At 42.6% G+C, this 24,581-nt stretch overlaps 1 protein-coding gene across 7 annotated transcripts in view; it reads right to left on the bottom strand.

The window, feature by feature from the left end:
• The window catches only part of SPP2 (secreted phosphoprotein 2), a 37,499-nt gene extending 18,496 nt beyond the window's left edge, over positions 1–19,003 (bottom strand). For 4 of the 7 annotated variants that reach the window (XR_013960663.1, XR_013960664.1, XR_013960665.1 and 1 more), the window contains exons 1-7: positions 18,730–19,003; positions 18,488–18,612; positions 16,450–16,572; positions 15,264–15,371; positions 9,592–9,646; positions 8,799–8,849; positions 6,463–6,558 (exon numbers count right to left, since the gene is read on the bottom strand). Coding sequence is in view for 3 of the 7 variants with exons in the window: in XM_080669605.1 (XP_080525731.1) it covers positions 6,473–6,558; positions 8,799–8,849; positions 9,592–9,646; positions 15,264–15,371; positions 16,450–16,572; positions 18,488–18,612; positions 18,730–18,790 (609 nt within the window). In the remaining 4 variants the exon portion in view is untranslated. Of the gene's footprint in view, positions 1–263; positions 1,295–2,928; positions 3,083–6,448; positions 6,559–8,798; positions 8,850–9,591; positions 9,647–15,263; positions 15,372–16,449; positions 16,573–18,487; positions 18,613–18,729 lie in introns of those variants that run through there. The other 3 variants (XR_013960666.1, XM_080669604.1, XM_080669603.1) reach the window with 3 other exon arrangements.
• Between the last annotated feature and the right edge of the window lie 5,578 nt (positions 19,004–24,581).

Below are 24,581 nucleotides of genomic sequence, written 5' to 3'. Positions count from 1 at the left end.
TAATGTAAGATTTCAGTAGGAAGACAGGCCAAAAGCTTAATAAAGATTAGTCAGTTTTATATAATAAGATATAATGACAAAAAAAATCTCATTTATAATCACAACAAAAAGAATAATACCAATAAATAAATTATAAAAGAAATATGCCAAATGCACACACACACACACTTAAACTCTATTAAGGGACAAAAAGATTTCAGTAAATGGAAATGTATATCTTATTCTTATAAAGCAAAACTCAAAAGTCTAAAGACATCTGTTTTCGAATTTAATCTACAAATTTGATGTCATTAAATTGATTTAAAATATCAACAGAATTTTTGTTCATCACTTGACAGGCTGATCTTAAAGTTGAAATTTTAAAAAGCGTATGGGAATATCCAGGAAAGTTTTGAAAAAATAGAGAAGATGAGTGGGGGTGAGGTAGACAATAGCCTTGTCCAACACTTAGAAGCTGTGATAAGTAGAGCAGTTTGCTACAGTGCAGGAATAGACAGCCCCATCTAAATCGAGGTGCAAATGCCTGATAATGACTTAGAGTATCATCGGTCCTGAAAATAGTCCTCAGGACCTCCTGACATCTTCATGGAAAGCCATGGAAACAGGTGTGGTTTCAGTCTCACTGGCAAGGGACTGCATTCCAATTTGGGAATTCTTGAATCTTCCAGACCTCTCACTACTGTCATTCCCACAACAGACTGGCTGCAGAAATGCCTGGCTCCAAACTGGGGCACCTAATTGGGACAGATTTCTAAGTAAGTGGCTCAGGGACACAGTCCTTGGTTCTTTTCTGGCAATACCTGCTTTGACAGAAAGCCAGCTTTGCTATTGACTCTGTGGCCTAAGAAATCTGAAGGAAAAGAAGCAATGGCAGCATTTTGGTGGGGGAGGAGATTGCCTCTTGTCCCTTAATCACCAGGTGATTTCTTTTTTCTTTTTTTAATTAAAATTAGTCACAAAAGGAAAGACACTCCTTGACACTGAGCTGCCTGGGACTGCCTGTCTTGGTAGGAATAAGGAATTATGACCATTGTATGATTTAAGACAGGTGTTTGACATAACTATGCTAAACACACCGCTTTATACGTCTCAGCTCCTAAAATCCTTGGCTAAACTCTCATGGCATTAGCTCCTTATCTAAAAGTGTGATAGTTACTCCTATTTTTTTATTATTTTATTTTTTTTAGAAAATCAGGCAATGAAAGAGAAAAAGTAAGACATTTATTAAGGACTGCAACCAACCAAAAGGAAAATTACACAATTCATGAAGCATCTTTCTTCACTGGAACTTTTGCTGTTAAAGGAGAGAAGGACAAGATGATTAGACCCTGTGCTGTGCATTTCACATTCTTACCATGGAGGCACGGGGCCTGGGGGGCCTAGGAGTCCTGGGTGCCATTCAACATGGAACCCAAGATGGCAACGTGGCCAGCTCCTCAAACACAGGAAAGAATGAGGGACACCTGCAGGGAGAAGAGGAGGACCTAGAGTCCAGGTAATGGAGACACAGCCCCAGATAGGATGCTCATGTCTCAAAAAGGGAAGGTCCAGAGGAGCCCTGAGGAAAGGCTGCAGCCACATGCTGGGACTCAGGCTGGTCTAAGGAACAGCTGGTGGTGGGAGGCTGGGAGGGAAGGAACCAGTCAAGCCAGTAAAGGGGTAGGCTGGCCTCAGCTTTGATCAACTGAGGCTGTGTGGGTCGAGTCATTCATTCATTCATTCATTCATCCATTCAATAAACATGTACGCATTGAGTATCTCTTGGGGGGGATTACAAAGATCAGTAAGGTGTAATCCCGATCTCCAATAAGAAAGAAAGGGAAGGAAGGAGGGAGGGAGGGAGGGAGGGAGAGAGGAAGGAGGGAGGGTGGGAGGGAGGGAGGAAAGAAAGAATCGCAAACCTAGTGGAGAAGACAGAAGCAGAATACAGCACAGTCAATGCAATTCCATGAATGTGACTGGAGGTTGGCAATAACCGAAACTTGTACTTCCCACAGGACCCACTGATTCGGTGTTTTCACTGATTTTACAGAGCAGAACTACTGCTAATAGCAAGGAGAATGGACTGTACTTGGGGAGTCATCAGCAGGTGCACAGCGAGTGGATCTCAGATTGTGAGTAAATAGTCACCTTTAGCCAGGTATACACCTCCCTCCGTAGCACAGGCTGGGTCTTTCCTATCTTACGAGGGGATAGGGGTGTTTGGCTTCCCTAGTAGGTGGGCAGTCATGGGAGCTCACGACAAAAGTCACTAATGGGTCTGATACTTGGTATGGAAACCACTCAGCAAGTTCACTAAGAGGCACATGTTTTAGGGCCACCCCCACGTAGTTGATGGCAGGTAGGTATGTTGTCAACACTTCCAATCGATCTAAGTCCTTGCCTTCTAGTTGGCTTCACCCAGCACACGACAAATGTATTTTAGACAAATAGTCCTGAGGTTTTGTCCTCTTGTGCTGTTTTCTAAACATGGAGATATTGTCATGAGATAGAGCATCACAGGGAGGAATAGAGGGGCTTTGGAGACATACAGATAGACATCAAGAGCTACTCCCCAATGCCAGCCCCGCCTCCGAGAGCAGGGGCCTCTGAGACTCAGCTTCCTCATCCATGGAAGGGAGACAATGATGACAGCAGTTGCTGGAACTGCTGCAAGATTTATAGAAGGCCAAGTACATGAAGGGTCCAAACATGGACCCCAGCACGCTTGGCAGTTCTGATATGCTCTGGTGCAGGGGATGGGGAAGAATCAGGCATTTGGTGAACATGTGTCAAACAAATTGATAAAACCACAAGACTGATTCTTCGCACCCTATAGTAACTGCCAAAAGGCCTCAATAAGAATCACCTCTTTTGCTGGTCTGGGGCATGGAGTTTAAGAATTCCACACCAATGGACAATCGATATAAAGGAACATGTGTCACTCACGCTGCTGTGGTTTGGGGGCAGTTGGTGAGGTTTGTGGTCTTCCAGCCCCTATGTAATGAAAATGTCTGGGCGAATCCAGCAATAACAATCCAGAAAGTGTGAGACCCTCACATAGAGCCTGGCCAATGTGAGGGGGGCTGACTTGCCATAGTTCCTATTTTAGAACAGCAAATACAAAAACATTTCAGAGCTCTTGGTTTAAATAATACCTTCCACTAGCCACTCTGATAGATAACATGGTTTTCTAGCAACCTGAGAGAATCCTAGAACAGTGTTTGTTATGGTTCAAAAACACTTCCTCGGCTCCTATTTTGTTCCAGAGACTGAGCCAGGCTCTGAGGCTTCTGTGCTGTGTGAGCCCACATCTCCGCCTTCAGAAAACTCCCCACAGGAACCCTAGCTTGTTTGGCTCTGTGGATATAGCATTGGCCTGCGGACTGAAGAGTCCTAGGTTCTGTTCCAGTCAAGGGCACGTGCCCGGGTTATGGGCAAGATCCCTAGTAGGGGGCATGCATTGATGTTTCTCTGTCTTCCACTCTGAAATTTTAAAAAAGGGGGAGGGGAGAAAGAAAAAGAAAAACAGAAAGCTCCCCATGGGAAATGTGACTTTTATAATTTAGAAAAGCAACCTGATTTAATTGTACAGTCCTTCCTTCCTTCCTTCCTTCCTTCTTTTCTTCCTTCCTTCCAACCTGGTTGAACCCATATTATATTCTCGACACCATTTTTTAGCATTATGAAACAAAGGTTATTGTTATTGTTAATTTAAGATAGTACCATTAATTATATTTTCTTATTGTTAGACTAAGAAAAGAAGGATAACAAACTAAGACATCCCCAAGGAGTTCATGGTCCAGTAAATGATAACAACTATAAATCTTTGAAGGACCTGAGCTATACAGGTTAAGGGATTGGGTCACTGTCCCAGCTCCTAAATGGCAGATGGGGCTGAGAGCCAGGCCTGCTGATTCCAGACCCTGTGAGTCAACTTCCTCACTAGATTCCCTGTAGGAGCCTTTCCAGCCTTGTTTTATGATTCTAGCAAACTTAGAGCACCATGTGAACACTTGCCCTGCAGAATGTCACAGGAGGGCAGAGACAGACCAGGACTTCAGTCAAAGTCAATGCCCAGGCCAGAGTGGCAGCCTTTGACCTTTTGTCTGTGCTGTCATTAAAGCTATGTTTTTTTGGCTCTGGTTGGGTAGCTTAGTTGGTTAGAGCATCATCCAAATATGCCAAGGTTGCAGTTCAATTTCTGGTCAGGCACATACAAGAAACAACCAATGAATGCATAAACAAGTGGAACAACAAATATTTCTCTCTCTCTCTCTCTCTCTCTGAAAAAAAAAAAATCAAGTAAAAAAAGACATTTTTGAAGTGATCATTTTTTTTTCATAGAAATCAGGTCATGAATTTATATAGCAATACATATGTATGCATGGCCAATATAAGCATATCATTAATAATAAAATACAGCCAAATCATTGAGAACTCTATTGTTTACCCTGAGGATGTTCTGCAATGCAAAAAGAAATGATTTAAGTTTGTAAAAAAGGAATATGATGAGTCTGTTTCTTCATAATGAGTAGTTTCTTGATCTTGGCTAAAGCTGGTTTTTATATTCAGGGGCACATAAATGAAAAAGAAAACCTACTATTTGTATTTTTCATCCAATACAACCTCACTGGTAAATTCCTTCTATTTTAGTAAAGTCAGTTGACTTCTTTCAAATTCCAATGGTTACAAATTAATTATACTATGCTTAGCTGTTGTGTGTGTTGTTTTTTTTTACTGTAATAAAAGAATCTCAAGAGCCCAAAGGGAAGAATTCCATCATTCACTCAACAAACACTTCCTGAATGCTTGCTGTGTGCTCTGCTCTGTGCAGGACACTGGGAAACGATGGCAGGGAAACTCCCTGAGCTCTGTGCCCAGGAGTCGGGTGGGGCAGAGCGGGCAGAAAGGAGACAAGCAATTGCATGTCCGGAATGAGGACTTGAGGGAGGCCCTAAAGAGATGTAGCTCTGATTTGGGAGGGGCCACTGAGGTGAGACCTGAGTGGTGAGGAGGAATTAGCCAGGTGGATGTTCCAGGTGGAGGTCACAGCAGGAGAAATTGCCAGTATTTGAGTACTGCCAGAGCTTAGGGGCTCAGGGGACTTGGGAGAGATGAGGCTAAAGAAGTAGGCGGGGCCAGGTCACCAAGGTCTTTGTGGGCCATGGTAGGGAGTTCGGACTTTATCCTAAAGGCATGTGGTGCTATGTGAATCTAAAGCCCTGGAAGCCCAAGCATTATTATTAACGTGTGTGTGTGTGTGTGTGTGTGTGTGTGTGTAAAAATGAATGCTCTCTGAATCAGTACTTATGATTGTATACCAACATTCCTTTGTGTCCTTCATGATGTCCCTTTACCAATGCCTTCGGAAACCCATAGCTGCATTGCTCCAATCCCTAGTAACTGAGAGTTAATATACCCATGAGACTAGATACTCAATGTAGGTTTGGAAGTCAGGGCTACCTCCATCTCCCCACAACACCTCCTCTTGGCTCAGGATCTGACTTTTGCACACCTCTGCTTTATCCCATAAGTGAAGCAAACATTAGGGGGTTTAAGTAGAGCAGGACCAGAGTCTCCTCTGTGTTTCCAGATAAACCCAAGTACATGCAAGGTAGACATCATGGGACCAGGACCTGGGCCAATACCAGAGAAAATGTGTGGACAAAATCAATAATTTGCCAATATTGGGAGAAGACAGAGGGTAAGGAAGAGTCCATGATGCTCTAAAATTGTGAACTTGTGAAAATTAGGTGAGTGGTGGTGTCTTCAATTGAGGAAGGGAGCTGGAGAGGAGGCTGGTTGAGTTTCATTTGCTCCCAAGGTTTCCATAGCAACTACATCTAGTGGGCAGTTGATATCAGGGACTGGATCCCAGATGGAGCAGGGCAAGAGATGTGGACTTGGAAATAACTGCGTAATGATGAAAGTCAGGCAAGTGGAAGAGATGACAGAGTAATCTACATTAGAAGGAAAGAATTGGGTTGCAGAAATAATACAAATGATCACAGGGTTTAAATTACCGATGGAGAAAAGGAAGGCAGATCAGATTTCACAGATTTGCAGGATTAGAATCCAGTTTTCAAAAAGCAGAAAAGTGAACGGGAGGCAAGGAGGTTGATCAGGAGCCATAGACACTGTGGCAAGAAGCTTAGCAGAGAAAGAGGGAGGGTGGAAGGGACACTGCATCAAAGGAAGGGAATGGTCTCTTGTTTGCTATTTGTTTGTTTGCTCTTAAAGTGGAACAACTTGATCACATCAGTGGCAGCAAATACAAAAGCCACAGGAAAGAGCCTGAGGAAGCAAGAGTGAAGAGCTGAAGGAGGAGCAGTGTCTGAAAGGGGAAGAGATGGTAGAAAGGCGAGGATGGGAGGTAAACTGCGAAGCACAGACGTTTGAAGGTGTGGGAGTTGCAGTTTGAAGGCATTCACTCCAACAGTGTCTGTCTCTAAATACACGTTTTTACCTATGTTCTCTTACCTCAAGACTGCTACTCAAAGCCAGTATTTACTCTCGCTCTGTGCCACTGGTTCGGGTACCTTCTATCTCCAGGGGGAAAGACCCTTCTCATGATCTCTAAAGAGAGAAAAGGAATGCATAGGCTCTGTCATTCACAGGCCACGTGATAATAAATTGATAAGAAGGATTGTGACTAGCATAACCAGAACCCATCCTGCCGTGAGAACATGACAATTTCGTCTTCCTTATCAAGCTCTCCTGCACCCTGTTCTGCATGGTGTTAACTGCTGAGCCCAGCGCTTATTTCTCTCCACTGCCTGTGATCTGTCTCAGTCACAGGTGTAAACCCTCGAGGGCATGGACTGTCTATTTCTCTTTCAGTCTCTATGGCTCTGCCCAGTGCTTGTCACACGGATTTGCTGCATTGAACTAAATTGTCATGTTCAAAGCCATCTCCGAGAGAGCTGCACATCTGTGTCCATGATGCGCCCAAAGCCCAAGATGTTTTTAGAATTCAGCTCTGGAATTACCTCATGAGACACATAAAAAGGACCAGTCACATTAATTTATATCCATATATTTCTCATCCCAAATGGCATTTCCCCAGTGTGGTAGCCAACCTCCGAGATGGCCTCCTGGTTGTTCACACTCTTGGGCATGCCCCTTCCACACTGAACCAGGGGTGGTCTGTGTGATCAATAAATATGCAGAAATGGTGGTCTATCACTCCCGGAATTAGCTCATAAAAGACTTTGCCTCTGTCATGGGTGCTCTGTTGCTTGCTCACTTCTCTCTCTCTCTCTCTCTCTCTCTCTCTCTCTCTCTCTCCCTCCCTCCCTCCATTTTCTTGGGGGAAGCCAGCTGTCACACTTTGAAGATATTCAGACAGCCCCGTGGAAAGGCCCGTATGATGAGAAACTGAAGCCCTTAGTCCAACAGCCCATGAAGATCTGAGGCCTGCCAACAAGCAGGTGAGTAACCTTGGAAGTGAATCCTTCTGCCCCAGGCAAGCCTTCCGATGACATCACAGCCCTAGTCAACATCTTGTCTGTAACTTTGTTTTTAGAGACTCTGAGCCAGACATGCCCAACTAAGCTGCTTCTGGGTTCTTGACCCTCAAAAACTATGCTAATAAACAATTGTTGCTTTAAGGTACTAAGTTTAGGGTAAGACTGATTGCCAAATGTCTTTGGGCTATTTCTAAAATCAAATCTAATGGCAAATATTTACCACCACTACAGAGATTCAAAAGAATGAGCCAGAGATTCTGAAGGCAATTTCAAAAGAAGTATTCAAAAAATGTTCTCAGCAGTTGTCACAGTAGTGGAATAACTGTATATTCTTTCAAAGTGACTATATGGAGAAGGTCTAAAACTTGGGCTTTTTTTTTTTTCTTAAATCAAGCCTCAAATTGTAAGCATGCCTAATGAGGATCAGACATTGAACTCAACGAAATATTTATATCTGTTTTATTCATTGTGATGGAGAACTCTGGACATAGAGTAAATTTCACAATTCCTTTGGAAAACAGCATGAAGGAAAAACAAAAAACAAACAAACAGGCTTTAGAGTGGCAGATTGGTATCAAAGTCCTGTCTCTGCCACTCACTAACTTTTGGTCAGTCCTAATCACATAGCTGGAGGATTACCCAATTCAGCCCCAGTCAGTCAGAGGAGCATTAGTCCAGATCTTCCCAGCTACACATTATTGCATAACTGGGTCCCATAACTTAGGTCATGCATCCAGGGGGGTAGCCTTGGGCAAGTTACAGAAACTCAGTTTGCTCATCTGTAAAATGGGAAGGAACACAGTGCTGCCTTACAGGATGGGTGTGAGGGTTGAAGGAGGAAATCATGTCTAGCATTTAGTACAGAGTATTTGTGCATACAATTAACACCTTGAGTTATTACTCATTTCTTCTATATAAGCAGGCAATAACCTGGTTTAAAGAGTCATCACAAAGATTAAATAAGAAAACTGATCCGTAATCAGGAGAAAATAAATACCACTAATGTCTGCTTAACACAAAATATAGTTGAGAGTGGAGGGCAAAGAGAAGATCAAAATAATTTGGATTATTCAGAAAATGCCCAATGTGGGGCAGGAAAAAGGTCAAACTGATCTCCCAAGCCAGGTTTGATATTTCAACTCCTGATAACATTTAAGTGAGTTCCTAATGCCGCAAGTTTACCTTTTGAATGATTTGCAAAGCAAGTTTATGCAGTACACTACTATCATTTCATTCACTTAAAATAGTTTGTATTTCATGGGTTTATCTCCTATGAAATGGCTACCACAGAGTCTGGCTTGATGAGCTAAGGTCTACTGACCTTGGGAAGAAGACAGGACCACTTACCATGCGACCGTTCATAAAACTGTTCACGTCTGGGTTTGTCAGGAACCAGATCTGGAACACAATAATAGCCTTAAGGCCTTGTCACTTCTAGAACATTCTGTGATTTTATTATTGATGCCCCAGATGTGCCTCTTGAACAAGGAGGAAGTGGGAGATCACCAAAGAGTTTGACCACCATCAGCACCAATAGGAAAAAGCCTCAGGAACATAAAAATGGTTCCTAAGCCACAGAACACTAACCCATCCTACTTCAAATGAGAGGCCACACAAGAAGGAAAGAAAGGAGAGCCTCCCTCCCCCAATTAAGAGTCGGAAATGATGGTCCAGCCCAGTCACGTGGCTGGAGGATTACCCAATTCAGCCCCAGCCAGTTAGATGAATTTTAGTCCAGATCCTCCCAGCTTCACCTTATTGCATATATGGGCCCCACAGCTTAGGTCATGCATTCAGGAGGGTTGACCAAGGTTGTTCAAGTTTACAGACCCTCTCAAAGGGAACACCAACATCTGCCCTGACTACTGGACAGAGATGTTGGGGCCATCAGATGAAATCATGCATGAAAAACCTCTGTATAAACACAGAGGAACGCCTAAATGAAAGGTTGTATTGCTATTGCCTAGTGTGAAGAAAGAAACAAAAATAAAAGAAAATGTTTATTTTCTGTAATGACTGTAGTTGTTCAAATGTTATGTATAGATACATCTAGTTTTAAATGACTCACTAACAGAAAGCTTCAATATGAAGTTGTTTCAAGAAAAAAAAAAAACACTTAAAAGAACGGATCTCAACTTACCAAGTAGATAACTGTTTCTCCGTTTAGAGGATCCCAATATACCCCTGAAAATCATCTACATAAATGTAAGCATCAGTATGTATCAGCACATGAAAGAGAGAAAAAGGAAAGATTGTAAAAAAAAATGCAACTCTTATCTTGAGGACTCTCATTAATTAAATAAGACAATATATTATTTCAAATAACTTTATAGGGTACCAAGCATGTATGTCTAAGAAAGTATGTGGGTAAGTGCAATTTACATGAAGCTAAAATGGACTAAAATGCTTTCCACTGGACTCAGAATTACTCCCAAATGTTATGGACCAGAAAGATGGAAGCTTGTTTCATGGACTTGCAAATTGTGTTCAGGTCAATTTTTGGAGGTTTCTCTCTATGAAGATTCCATGTGTGCAGTTAGGTGCACATAAGTAGCCTTCATGAAGCCACTGAAAGGCTATACAAAAATGCATGTAAAAAGCCCTAACCATGTGGCTCAGTTGGTTGAGCGTCATTCTGTGTACCAAAGGGCTGCTGGTTCACTTCCCAGTCAGGGCACAAGCCCAGGTTGTGGGCTCCATCCCTGGTCAAGGTGCATGTGGGAGGCAACTGATTGATGTTTCTCTCCTCTCCCTTTCTCTCTCTAAAAAATTCAATAAAACATATTTTAAAAATACATGTGTATACTAGTATATAATTTTATTAACCAATGTAACCCCAATACATTAAATTATAGAAAACCTGCACATGAAAGCTCATAGAATCATTGTTTGTAATATCCAAAAAGGGAACTGTTATTCAACAATTTAAGGAATTAAGTATTTGCATATACTACAACAGGTATGGACCTCCAAAACATGAGTCTAAGTGAAAGAAGCCAGTCATAAAAGAACACATATTGTATGATTTCACGCATGTGAAATGTCCAGCATAGGCAAATCTATAGACACCGGAGGGAGATGAGTGGCTGTTTCCAGGAAGCAATGAGGATCAGAATGACTTGCTAATGGCTAAGAGGTTTCTTTCTGAGACGGTGCGTATGTTCTGGGTTTAGAGAGTGGTGATGATTGTACAATTTGTGAATATACTAAAACCACTGACCTATACACACAGAAAGGGGGGAACTGTACAGTATGTGAATTATATCTCAATATAGGTGGTATTTTTAAAAAAATAGAGACACACGATTAAGCCAGGCAAATGGAAATAATGCCAAAGGTATCTCCCACTGGAGTCTAAGAGAAATACTCCTTTTTCCTCTAAGTTTAAAGGATCTAAATGTGGAGTAGCGGGTAGCCTTGCTTCCTGCTACACCAAGAAAGGCCATGGCAATGAGAAAGGGAGGGGAAAGGAGAGGCATTGGAGGGGAAGGGAAAGGGAGAAGGAGAAAATTAATGTGGCACACATAGTATTGAAGGTGCCTAAATTGAGTTGCTCCTGAGGTCAACTCCTCCCTTTCCTTTATGGCAGTGGTTCTCAACCTTTCTAATGCCGCGACCCTTTAATACAGTTCCTCATGTTGCGGTGACCCCCAACCATAAAATTATTTTCGTTGCTACTTCGTAACTGTAATTTTGCTACTGTTAATGAATCGTAATGTAAATATCTGTGTTTTCTGATGGTCTTAGGCTCTACAGCAGCGGTTCTCAACCTGTGGGTGGCAACTCACAGATTGAGAACTGCTAGCAGGGTCACCTAAGATCATCGGAAAACACAGATATTTACATTACGATTCATAACAGTAGCAAAATTACAGTTACGAAGTAGCAACGAAAATAATTTTATGGTTGGGGGTCACCGCAACATGAGGAACTGTATTAAAGGGTCGCGGCATTGGAAAGGTTGAGAACCACTGCTTTATGGGAATGTGACCATGAAATTGTCTTATTTCAGCTCAGGCTACCTCTAGTTGAATTTCTATCTCTTGAAATGAAAGACAGTAAATAAATGAAGCGCCTGTCACATCTCCTCCCCTGAGCTCAGAATTTCTGTTCAGTTATTCTTCCTCAGTTTCTCCCTTTTGGACTATTTTCTCCCTTGGCTGATACTTTAGATAGACCTCTTCCCTTCCACTCCAAATGAGAAGGATTTGTCTGAAGTCAAGTTCAATCACCCACTTACAGGTGTAACATTGCATTCTTGACAACTGCACCGTTACATGATTGGCTGAGTTCTATGCACCATGTAGAGACCTACACGCTTCTCCTTTAAAATGAAAAAAATAACACAGATTATCTATGATTCAAATATCTATTTGATTAAGGAGAGGAGACTTTTTAGCAAATTTAGACATTTATTTCCTCAAATGTCTTTACAGCTTTTATGCTTTTAAAAATTATGTAGTGGAGCCGAAACCGGTTTGGCTCAGTGGATAGAGCATCGGCCTGCGGACTGAAGGGTCCCAGGTTCGATTCCGGTCAAGGGCATGTACCTTGGTTGCGAGCACATCCCCAGTGGGAGGTGTGCAGGAGGCAGCTGATCGATGTTTCTCTCTCATTGATGTTTCTAGCTCTCTATCCCTCTCCCTTCCTCTCTGTAAAATATCAATAAAATATATATATATAAAAAAATTATGTAGTGGAAAATCCAAATTTCTTATATTCAAGGCCATTTCTTACCAGATATTTTCCATTTAATCTAAATCCTTATTTATAATAATTTGAATTTTTTCAGCCTTATTCTCCATGGTTAAATCTTTCTTTACATCATATTCCTTTTCCTGGAAATTCTTTTATATTCTACATGTTTGTCAAATAGTATTTATTTTCATGACTCGTGTGTCTTTTATTTTTTCTATTTCCTGTTTCCAACAATGGTTTATTTGTTCCATGTCTAAATTCATCTAGTCTATCATCTTTCATGTTTGTAGTATCACCATTTATTTCACTGAAAAACGGTTAACAGTTGTTTTCTAATTTTTTTCTGTATCGTGTAAGAAATCTATTTCAGAGTTTCCAGGAATTACTTTAAACTCCATCTGCTTTCTTCTCTTTCTTTTGAATTGCAGCATTTTTTAATTTAAGGAATTCTCTCTTTTTTTTTTAAGGAATTCTTTTTTTAAAATTGGCTCAGAATTCTTAACAATCTCAATCTCCTAATCTTCTAGGAAAAGCAACCTGAGAGTTTATGTAAAAATTGTGTTTGTTTCAGGAGCTAACTTAACTTAATGTCAGTGTCTTCTTACAAAATGTGGGACGGGAGAACAGTGAGTGTCTTCACTCTGAAAATAGGAAGATTTGTGATGCCAAGTCCATATGGCTCAGGGGTTGAGCATTGAACTATGAACCAGGAGGTCATGGTTCAATTTCCGGTCAGGGCATATACCTGGATTGTGGGCTTGATCTCCAGTAGGGGGAGTGCAGGAGGCCACCAATCAATGATTCTCATCACTGATGTTTCTATCTCTCTCTCCCTTTCCCTTCCTCTCTCTGAAATCAATAAGAATATTTAAAAAAAAAAAAAAAGAAGAGTTGTGGGTTGCCCAAACAATCAAAATCAACTTCCCAAGTCAGACACGGAAGAGGGAGGGGTTAATTTAGAGGACCATTTATTAAATTAATTTCAATTGTGTCAAAGATCATAGAATAAACTAGAATCCCTTTCTCTCAACATTCACTACTAACTCCCAATCCCAGGCAGCATTATTGCTCAGCTGTCCTGCCTAGCCCCCATCTACTCTTAGCTAGTTCCAATCTACTCTTCATCTATTCTGTCACTGCCTTACTTACAACCCCTCAATAGCCCAATTGCCATTATGATCAGCCAGGGATGCTCAACATGACCAATGAGGCTTATCTTGAACTGGCTGTGGTCCTGTCCAGCCCCACTCCCACACCTCTCTCTGCATTTTGCTCATTCCAGTCATGAATTTCTGTCCGTTTTAATCTACCAGCTTCTATCCTATTTCAGGGAACTCCCTCATGATCTCTTTTTGCTTGGAATTTCTTTTCACCCTCCCCTCCACCTCCTGTCCCTTCTGTCCTGATGTCAACCCTCCAGTTCTTAGGTTGAATATCAGCTCCCAGGGAAGCTCTCTCTGCCCGGGAAACACTAATCTGTCCTCTTTTACGTGCTCCCCAATACTTGCCTGGTCACCCCTGCTTAACAGACATCACCCAGACTCATCTATATACTCCACAAGGGCCAGAACTATGCTTGTCTTGCTCCTCACTATCTCTCTAGCTTTCTCCACAGAAACCACAAAATCAGTTCCAACAAAATGCTGGTGAAATGGTATTCATGGCCCCTGTCACTTCTGGGCTAGCTGAGCAGTGAGCATGTGACTGTGTGAACTGTAAAACATATCTGACTTTCTAGATACTTTAATGAAGTCTAGAAAAGGAGGCCCTTGGTATTGTCATATCACCAAGGGAATAGGACTCTGGGGCAATTGCCCCAGAAATACCTGGGTATTGATCCTCAAAAGTAGCCAGTGTGAACAAGATCAAGCCACAAGTTTATGCTCAACTAAACAGTGTGTGGGAAAAGGTCCTAATAACGGGAAAAGTTCTGCCTGTGCCAGTAACACCACCCCCATAACAGGAGTTCTCATCACCTCTTTCATTACTTCCTAATCCTAAAACAGACTTTCATAAATAATACTAGACTTATCCAGTGATCACTTTGTAAGTTATATAAATGTTTAGTCACTATGTTGTACACCTGAAACTAATACAGTATATGTCAACTATAATTGAAAAACAAATTTAAAAAACTAAATATAAATATGTAAATAAGATGGACTTCCAAACAAAATATTTAAAGCATGAGTATGTTAATAATATGAGAATCTTACTTTTTATGTATAATTTTTGAAGTTGAAATTGTATACTCTTTTAATGTAATTTTCACTATAAACTTAAATCTTGAAAAATTGAATAAAAATATGAGTAGATAAATAAAAATATCAGTTGTACACTGGTAGAAATGTTTTTAAAACACCTTCAAGAATATTATCCCATTATGAATAAACAAATAATGTAACAGTTATGTTTTTACCCTAGTTAGAGTCAAACATATCCCTGACCATTTCTTCCTCAGTTTTAAAAATTTATTCAACAAGTACATCAACATTATGCAAATCAACAACATGCAAATTAATTTCAATGTGATTGAAGGAAAGAGTGTGTCCTGCCATTCACTACACACCTGTCATGTACCAGATGCGAGACCTGATCTTCCTTGCCCATCCCTCCCTGGTTCGGTCAACAACCTATCAGGTGGTCTTTATTCCTTTACTAAGATGAAGAAGCTACAGATCATGGTTAGGTATCCTGACCTAGACTGCAGAGCTGGCAAATAATTTTGACCTCTGGTCCAGCAAAAATGTCCCTCTTTGTTCCACTGAACCACAGGACCAGTGAGTGCATACTTAAGTCTAAAACTTTGAAGATTTGCTAATTTCACAAATCTTGGGGAAACAGAGAGATAGAAATAGATATAGATGGATAGACAGATGATAGATAGATAGACAGATGAATAGACAGATGCAGACAGACAGAGGATAAGCTGGAGGAAGTAAGAGGTATTGAAAATAAGGTTGTAGGTATAAAAGAAAGAATCCAGCTGAGCAAGCAGAGCTCTGCTTGCCCATACCTGGGTGATGTTCCGACTACACTAATAAAGCAATCTGTCACAGACTCACACAGACCCTACGAGGAGCTGTCCTGATGGACACCAAGGCCCAGTCATACCTCTTCGCTGCTGTCCGACTCGGAGCTGGAGGACCAGCGGCAAAGAACCCACACGTCCTGCACCTGCTCGGCAGACATCCACACGGTGCTTCTGCAAGAGGCTGTTGGCTGGAAAATGCAAAGCAATGAGCTGTACCTCCAGCAGCTCACAGAGGGTTAGACCTGTCCAAGAAATCAGGAATACGGTAGGGCTGGACAAAATGACGCAGACAGAAAGGAAAAATTCACAGAGGCATTTTGTTTTTACAAAATGAACGTTTCTCAATACCTAAGGAGAAAAATGAAATATTTAAATATCCCTTAGGCATTTGATACATTATGAATCCCAGGAAAGCAGACGTTCCCGCATGAGCACTGAGGGGCTGCCCTGAAGCCTTTCCCACTTGAACAAAAAGAAGTGAGAAGAACCCCAAGGTTCTCCTTTGGCTCCAGATTTCATTTGCTCTGACACTTGGGGTTTGGGGTCCTTTGTAAAATACTCCTGGTGAAAAGTCTCAAAACAAAGGATTCCTTTTCAGAATTTACATCATTGTAAAGCAACCCCGACATAAAATGATAGTGTAACAAAAGCCCGAGAACACGTACATGTCATTGCAAACGCCTTGGAAAGCAACCATTGGTTTGATGGTGCAGCCCATGGGTGCGAACCAAGTATGGGACCATGTTCTGGACACTGGGGATACAAACCAAACATGCATGGTCCTACATTTATTCCTGACATTTATTCCCAATGGAGTCCGAGCTAGTGGGGGAGACAGATATTACACAACAGTCAACTGCAAAAGAATGTGACTCTCACGTGTAGTGCTTTAAAATTATTGTAAGTAGAATTTGAAATGTCTCTGGGATTTTTGTTTGGTGTTGGCCTCGTTGTATTCCCTTTGCTTGGAATCATCACTATCCCCATTTTAAAGAGCAGGAAACTGAGGCAACAGGGGCTAAATAATTTGCCAGGATCATTCAGGACCATGTAACCCAGAGCTCAAGTCCTCAACCACTGGGCAACACTGCCCCCATCCGGGGAATACAGCATGGACACACTTAGTGCCTCCCAGTGTGGCCGGCCAACAGGCAACAGCCAAGCTCTTGCTGTGACAATCATGGAAGAAGACGAGGTGCTGCCTCGTGTTAGTTTGTGGGATTGGGCGGGTGTGGGGATGAGGGTGGCCCTTGCTACCACACTTACCACGTAGTAGCCACTTTGGAAGTCACAGGTGGCGGGGTCTGCGCCAGAATCCCTCCTGCATGTGGTCTCTCGAACGCTGAATTCTATATCCAAGCTCGAGCTGTTCTCACTCAGAACATTGACCTTCACAAAAACAAAACATCAGTTTGCCACTGATGAGTTTCTGAAATTCACAATGTTAGCACGGTCTCTCCCTGCACAGGGAGAAAACATTACGGAATCTTCTGCCAGTAAAAACAGCTACCAGTCATCTCAGCCATCACCTGGTCTCATGCCCTCTTGCTCAGGCCCAGAGGAAAGGTGCTTTGCCAAAGGCACACAGTACTTCAGGGGGAAGACGGAACCAGCTCTTCAGGGTCCTAACTCCAACGGAAGTGTTGTGTCTAATGACTTACGTGTATAATTGATCCTCATTATTCACAGGTTCCATATTTGCAAATTTTCCCACTCACTAAAATTTATTTGTAACTCCAAATTTCGACACTCAGGGTCCTTTGGCAGTAATTCATGGACATGTGAAGTTTTTGTGGAAGGGGCGTAGTGACTGTCGCCTGTCCAATGAATTTGAATAATCAGAAAAGTCCAGAGAGAGGCAAGAATAGGCAGCTTCCAGACAGAACAGCAGCATACAGGATGCGGTGGGACATCACCTAATTATGAACTCATTAAGGATCACACACACGCGTATGTTAAGTCTGCTGATTTGCAGGTGCATGTGTGTTGGGCTCAGGTCCGTACCAAGATGGTCACATGACAGAATGTGCGCTGGGTGGCTCTGCCTCACACCAGCTCATCTCCCCAGGCCAGACTTCCATGGTGTCCATAATTGACTCTCTCAGGACCTGTCCTCATGCTCTTAATCATTTAATTAAGCCCTTGCTTTCTTCTGTCGTGAGCACAGCTAAATTACAAGCAAATTTAAACTGTTCATCTGCAGGTTGGCAAGAGGACATAGATTTCCCCACACCACAGCCAACAGAGCCAGTGTGCAAGGAACGCATCTCACACTGACCCCACAGCACGACATCCAGGCCACGTGTCCCCTTTCTGGCCACAACAGCTGGTTCTGGGCTGCACTCCTAACTGAAGCATAGCCCATAGTCTTCATGACCTATGGCCCAATTAGAAAAGACAACTGGGACAATTCGATTCATTTCCTGGGACTCTGGAAATGGGACACAGAGCCATTTTCTGAAGAAGAAGGGCCAAGATGACCATGGTGTATTTGGAGACTGGGGCTAAGAAACCATGAGCCACATGCTCTTCATGCTTCAGAGGGAACAAGCTAAGCGTGAGCGAAGGCGGCATCCAGCCAGCATGGGAGACGCGAGCAGGCAGACTGAGGGAGCACCTCCATTCCCTCCCATGTGGCCTGTAATTCATAGAACCTGTCCCACCCCCCACCTTCACCAAAACCAACTTGAGGCATTTCTGCCCTTCTCTGCACAGGAACCCTTTAGGGGATCAAATCCCCTGGGGACAGGGAAGGGGGAGGCGACTTGCTGCCCACACTCTCATTTCCTTTGAAGGATATATCTGCTTCTCCTTCTTTGCCTGTCACAGACTTAGGCACAGGAAACCCAAGAAAATTCATCTTTCCCTACTTCCAAAGCTAACAGGAAACAGACTCCTACTAAACTGACAAAGGAAGGGCGTTTTTGTTTTTTTTATCTCAAAAGCCGGGATTTATTTCCAATAAATATTAGAAGCAGAACTGCTGAACTTGAAAAGGCCTCATTTCTAATAAATGAGAAGTTCTTAATAAAGGATTTCAAGAGGAGCCATGGGGACACAGGCTACAAAGGCAGGATGCTCAGCAGGAACCGTCTGGAGACGGGCAATGGGGCCAGCGAGACTCGAGAGTCTATGACAGAATCTTAATTAAATCCTTCCTCTGCCAAAAATTGTCTGAAAGAGACGACTAGCTATTATCATTTTAACCTGAAAAAATATAAAAAAGTGTACCCAATGCCCTGACCAAAGAACAAAGGCAGAAAGCAGTAGCAAGCGGCGTGGAGGAGAGGCGCTGTGCGCTTACTCTTTTTATGGAGCTTCTGAATGCCCGGAACAAATACGGGCTCAGGGACCGAGCATTCACTTCTGCCTCCGAGGCGCGCAGGGCTTGCCGCAGGGAGGCCAGGTCGTAGTCATACACCGGGAAACCTGGGCACGCAAGCAGGCGGGACACAGTGAGATCAGGTGTCAGGTGTACGGGCCAGGACCCCCTTCCCGCCCCCCGCCCCCCGCCCCAGACTGAGTGGAGCTGAGTTCCCTACCTACCTGCACAGGACCAGTTGCTCATTACAAGAACAGTCATGACCAATAATGTCTTCAGCGCCATCTTCTCTGTGTGGGAAGAATTTTCACTCAGAGCCCCGGAGAGTGTCTCTACGCATCAGAGGACAGCACGTCCTTCTGAGAGCGGCCCTTTCTTTATCGGTGTGACCCAGTTTGCTCTCTCTGACTGGGGCAGCCTGGAGCTTAACCAGAAACAGTTGATCCAGGGTGAATATTTACCGCTGCTTTTTCCCATGGAAAGGTGCCAGGCCACTTTGAAGTTGCGACCTCAACCTGGGACTTTAGCCCACGGCAAAAGACAGCAAGAGGCTCAGGGCTTCGTGCGCGCTGTTTGTTTTTCTCTACTTTAATTTCAGCCACATGCACAGCTTATTTCTCTTTGTTTTCATTCCATTTTTGGAGGGAGGGGGTATATTTTATTTTCAATAAAACTTCATTTTCGATTGTTGTCGGTTTAGTCCCCTCTCATGTTCCTAAAAATCTTGCAGTTGACTGTTTATGAAAGGTGTGTGGTTCTTTCAAGGCATTTCTGGGGATTATAACGGCAAAGAAGATAATTTAATCTACAGGACTTAAATATGCCAAGCAAGGACCAGCCTTCTCTGCCAATGGGCATTTTTGCACTTCTCCTGGGCAGAATGGTGTCTGCATATTGGTGGTTCTTGTGCACTACAAAATCCCAAGGTCGCTCGTGAACTATTAAAAAGAAGAGACACTTGAGAGCATATATAGTTTGAGTGACATGCAGGTCCTCGCGTTCTCATTCTTAGAATTCACGCAGAGAAGCTGTATTGTGCTGGGGTTTAGGAAGACCTGGACTTTCTTGGCTCCACACTTGTCAGGAATGGACCCTTGGTCATGGGACCCAACACCTCTGAGCCTCAACTTCCTTATCTATAAAATAGATAGAAATGGTTAGATGTAAGTTATATGATTAGTCAGGGAGAAACTGAACCAATAGGATATTGGTTCAGAGGCCAGATTATTATGCTCTCTGAATGAATAATAATCTGGCCACTAATTATATATTAGAGGCCCAGTGCATGAATTCATGCATGGGTGGGGTCTGGCCAGCCTGGCCAGGGGGAGGGGACATGGGCGGTTGGCCGGCCTGCCTGCTGGTCGAACTCCTGGTTGAGGGGACAATTTGCATATTAGCCTTTTATTATATAGGATATACACTGAGTGGCCAGATTATTATGCGTTCAGAGATCATAATAATCTGGCCACTCAGTGTATGTATATATATGTGTGTGTGTGTGTGTGTGTGTGTGTGTGTGTGTGTATGTGTAACATAACATATATATTATGTTTATATATGCTTATGTTTATATATAAATGTTTATGTTTATAAGTTATACACATACATTTTAATGAATCAGCTCACACAATGGCAGAGGCTAGCAAGTCCAAAATCTGCAGAGTGGGCCAGCAGGCTGGAGACCCGGGGAAGAGTTACGGCTCAAGTTCAAAGGCCATCTGCTGGCAGAATTCCTTCCTGCTCAGGGGAGGTCAGTCTTTGTATATTAAGGCCTTCTACTTACTGGATGAGGTCCACCCACATTATAGAGACTAATGTACTTACTCAAAGTCTATTGATCTAAATGTTAATCCCATCTAAAAAATATCTTCAGAGAAACATTCAGAATAAAGTCTGACCAAATATCTGGGCACCATGGCCAAGTTGGCACATAAAATTAAGCATCACATAAAGATTAAATCACAAACCCTTGAAAGAGTGCTTGGAAAATTAATTGCTCAACAAATGGTAACTGCTGGTAAGAATTCAATTCAGTAAGTATTCTTGGTATCTGCTAGGTTTAAGGCAACAATAATTACTGTAGAGGATGTCTAGATGAACTAATCATCTAGCTCACCTGCTTAAACAACGCAAATGTAAGTGCCGACACTGGAAGCATAAATTGCTATAAGAAGCCTGGAGATGGTGGGGACACTGGCCATTCACTCACTTCTCCTGACCTCAGTTCCCAGGTGGTCACGTGTCTCTTGATCTAGGCCTTGATGGATGCAGAGGCGTCCAACAGGAGAGGTGGAGACTCAGGCCAAGAAGAAAGAACAGAAAGGAAACCACTGGGGAGGGCACAAGGTGTAGTACAGTAATGTTCACCAGAGGCTGGCCAGGCATGGCTGCGTACGAGGAGGAAAAGGAGGAGGAGGAGGAGGAGGAGGAGGAGGAGGAGGAGGAGGAGGAGGAGGAAGAGATTCTGGGTAGATTAAACATGACAGATGTGTCTTATCGAAAGTGCCATGATGCAAATTTTATATTATTGCTGCTACATAAAGCAACTTTATTAATTAAAATATCGCCTCTGTTTTGCCTGCCCTCTGCACAAGTTCAAAATCATGCTTCTGACTTCACATATTCACTGGACCACACATATTTACTGCTCTGAACCCAAAGGTGTTCTTTCTGTAAGTCTCACTCATCAGCACATGAGTGAGGTGTGTTAAAGGTGTATTAAAATCTCACCTGGATAATCTCAGTGTCTAAATGCCCTTTACCCCATGCAGCTCTCCAGTAGTTTCTGACTTCATCTTAGACCTCCCTCTTTCCCCCACTAGGATCCAGACATACAGGTGTCCTTGAAGTTCTTTGGGACTCCGAATGACTTCCATGCCATAGCCTTTTACACATTATTTCTTCCAACAAGTAATAGTGGCTTTTTTTTCTTGCTTTCCCCGACTCCGTTCCTTCCCAGCCTTTGGGTCTCTGCTTAAGTGGCACCTCCTCAGAGAGCCTCTCTGACCACCCACCTAACATCATCTTTCCTGCCTTTCAGCTCCTACTTCTTCCTCCCTAGCACTTATCACTGTTGTGACCTTGCTTTTTTGTTTGATATTATCTTTCTCTTCAAGTAGACTATAAGCTCCATGAGGCAGAGACCATGCCTGTCCTGTGTATACAATACTGCAACACCCAGATAGGAACATAATTAAATATTTGTTGAATAATTAATTAACTAATTAATTAATTAATTAATGCGCACACCTAGTCTCTCTGAACCTTAATCCAAGTCTTTCTGTTTGCAGCCTGCAGTAATTTCTGGTGTATAGAAGTTGCACAAAGGGTGTGCTATGAGATGAAGACCACTGAAGATTTGTAATTCTATTACTCTTAACCTGGTTTGAACTCAATTCCATTAGAGTCTTCCAGATTTAACTATCGACACCACCTGGCTCCAAACTCCAGGGTCTCATTAAATGAGCAGTAATAATAAAAGGAATTGCAAAAGAGTAGAGGAGATTAAGGAGACAACAATAAAACAATGTTGCTAGCACAGGACTATTGATTTTGCTTGTAGCTCACTGGTGCTAAAAAGTGATGATCTGAAAACACCTCTGCTGAGTTCTGTCACGTCTGCTAAACCTAGAAGATTAAATGTAAGCCATCCATTGAAATTCAGGCCATAATTATTTCTTTCATTATTCTTGTTTCTATCTGCAGAAACTGTATGGCATTCATTCCAGCAGTTTTCTGCTGTTCCAACAAAAATTGTTTAGTTAAGATATTAAAATTATGTGGCACTAAGTGAAGAGGGTTGTATAGTTTTTACTTACATAGTCCCTGGGAATGTATATAAAATTTATAATAGGAAGCTTAACAAGCAATTAGCAAAAGGTCTACTAAAGATGGGTGGACATCCATATCATCTATATTAGAAAATAATTAAGAAATTATAATTAAATGATCTTCCTAATATCATTCAATAAATGAATATACATATATATATATATATATATATATATATATTACCCAATAATAGACAAACATGTAAATTGACCATACCTCTGCTACACCCACAGCCAATCAGAGTGAGTATGCAAATTAGAAGGCCAAAGATGGCAGCTGCCCTGCTGCTCCAGGCGTGGAGTGGCCAGGTGGGGCAGGACGCCTGCTATGAGAGGGAGGGCGGGGGCAAAGGGATCTACAGGAGCGGAGTGCTGCAGCGAAGACACAACTGCAGACTCCAGAGTCTACAGCAAAGACGAAGATGACAGACTCCAGCCAGAGTCTGCAGCGAAGACGAAGATGGCAGACTCCAGCCGGAGTGAAGGCCTGGGTCCCAGGTGCTGGAGGAAAACCGGTGCTGGAAGCCAAGAGAAGGAAGGCCTATTGCACGAATCTCTTTGTGCAACGGGCCTCTAGTATATATATATATAGCCTAAGTGACCAGACGACCGGCAAGTAGCTGTAATGTGCACTGACCACCAGGGGGCAGATGCTCAACGCAGGAGCAGAAACCACAGGCATGGAAACAGAAACAGATTGATGAATCTCAGAGGGAAGGGGGAAGGAGTGAGGGTGGGAAGAGATTAACCAAAGATCTTATGTGCATATTGGAGGCCCAATGCATGGATTCATGTACCAGTGGGGTCCCTTGGCCTGGCCTGCAGAGAGTCGAAACCGGCTCTCCGATATCCCCTGAGGGGTCCCAGCTTGAGAGAGGGCACAGGCCAGGCTGAGGGACCCCACCGGTGCAGGAATCCGTGCACCAGGCCTCTAGTAAACTAATAAGATTCTTTGCGATCATCAATATAATTTCTCTTGTTTCTTTTCATTTTGCTCATCTCTCCAGTAATATCACTGAAGAAAAATCACTAAGCTTGGAGCAAATGTAAACTAAGTCTTTATCTGATTGTAAAACACAAATTTTACAGCTATCTTCCAATTTTTTGTGCTAACATGGTTTCTAAACTGATGAACTCCACTGTCAAAATATACATTGATTGCCTGTAGTCCCAACCTTTCCATGTACTGGAAATGTCAATATTATTATTATTACTTTTATTTTTTTTAGGGGATGACATGTGTATTTGCAAGCAAAGTAGTACCAGAGGTGCTCAAAGTGTGGTCCCCAGGCCCACAACTTCAGCAACACCTGAAAGTCTCAAACCCACCCTTGACCTGCTACATCAGAAACCCTAGGGAGAAGATTCAGCCATCTGGGTTTGACAAGTCCTCCAAGTGATTCTGATGCAGACTCAAGTGTGAGAACCACAGGTGTAGAGCAGTGATTCTCAACCAGGGGTGAGTTTGCCTTCAGGACATGTGTCTACCTCTGGAGACATTTTGGCTCATCAACAACTAGAGGAGAGGGTACTACTGAGTATCTAGTGGGTAGAAGCCAAAGATGCTGCTGAACATCCTACAGTGCACAGGACAGAGCCCTATAACCAAGAATTATCCTGCCAAAAATTCAACAGTACTAAGGTTGGGAAACCCTGGTGAAAGGCAAGAACTTTTGATCAGCAGCCCGAGTTTTAACTATGGCTTCCTATTCATTTTAATTTATTTTTTAATTTTGTGTTTGGTGTTGTATGTCCTATAAAAATTATTATTTTTGTTTTAAATCCACTGAATTTTTTTTTGTTTCTTCTAGTGTCATCTCTAGAAAATCTTCCTCCAGTTTAAAATCACATAAATATTTACCTATCTATATATATAAAAGCCTAATATGCAAATTGTCCTTGTGGGAGTTCGACCGGGAAACCGCTTGCTCACTATGACATACGCTGACCACCAAGGGGCAGCGCGGAATGAAGGAAGGCCCTGGCTGGCAGCCGGGGAAGGGAGGCCCCAGCCAGCAGCCATAAGGCCCCAATCAGCCCTGATTGCTGCCCAGGCTTAGGGACCCTACCCATGCATCAATTTAGTGCACCGGGCCTCTAGTATAATTTCCCTTTTTACATTTTAATTATTTAATGCATTTGGAATTACTTTTGATTAAAGTTGTGAAGTAATGATTTAATAATTTCTTTCCTGTAGAAACCCTTTATGCCTGGAATACATATAGTAATTTTTATTTCCTGAT

This window comes from Plecotus auritus (assembly GCF_963455305.1).
Source record: "Plecotus auritus genome assembly, chromosome: 5".
Classification (NCBI taxonomy): Eukaryota; Metazoa; Chordata; class Mammalia; order Chiroptera; family Vespertilionidae; genus Plecotus; species Plecotus auritus.
The sequence above is the reverse complement of the archived record's forward strand: the minus strand, read 5'-3'. Positions and strand labels throughout refer to the sequence as shown.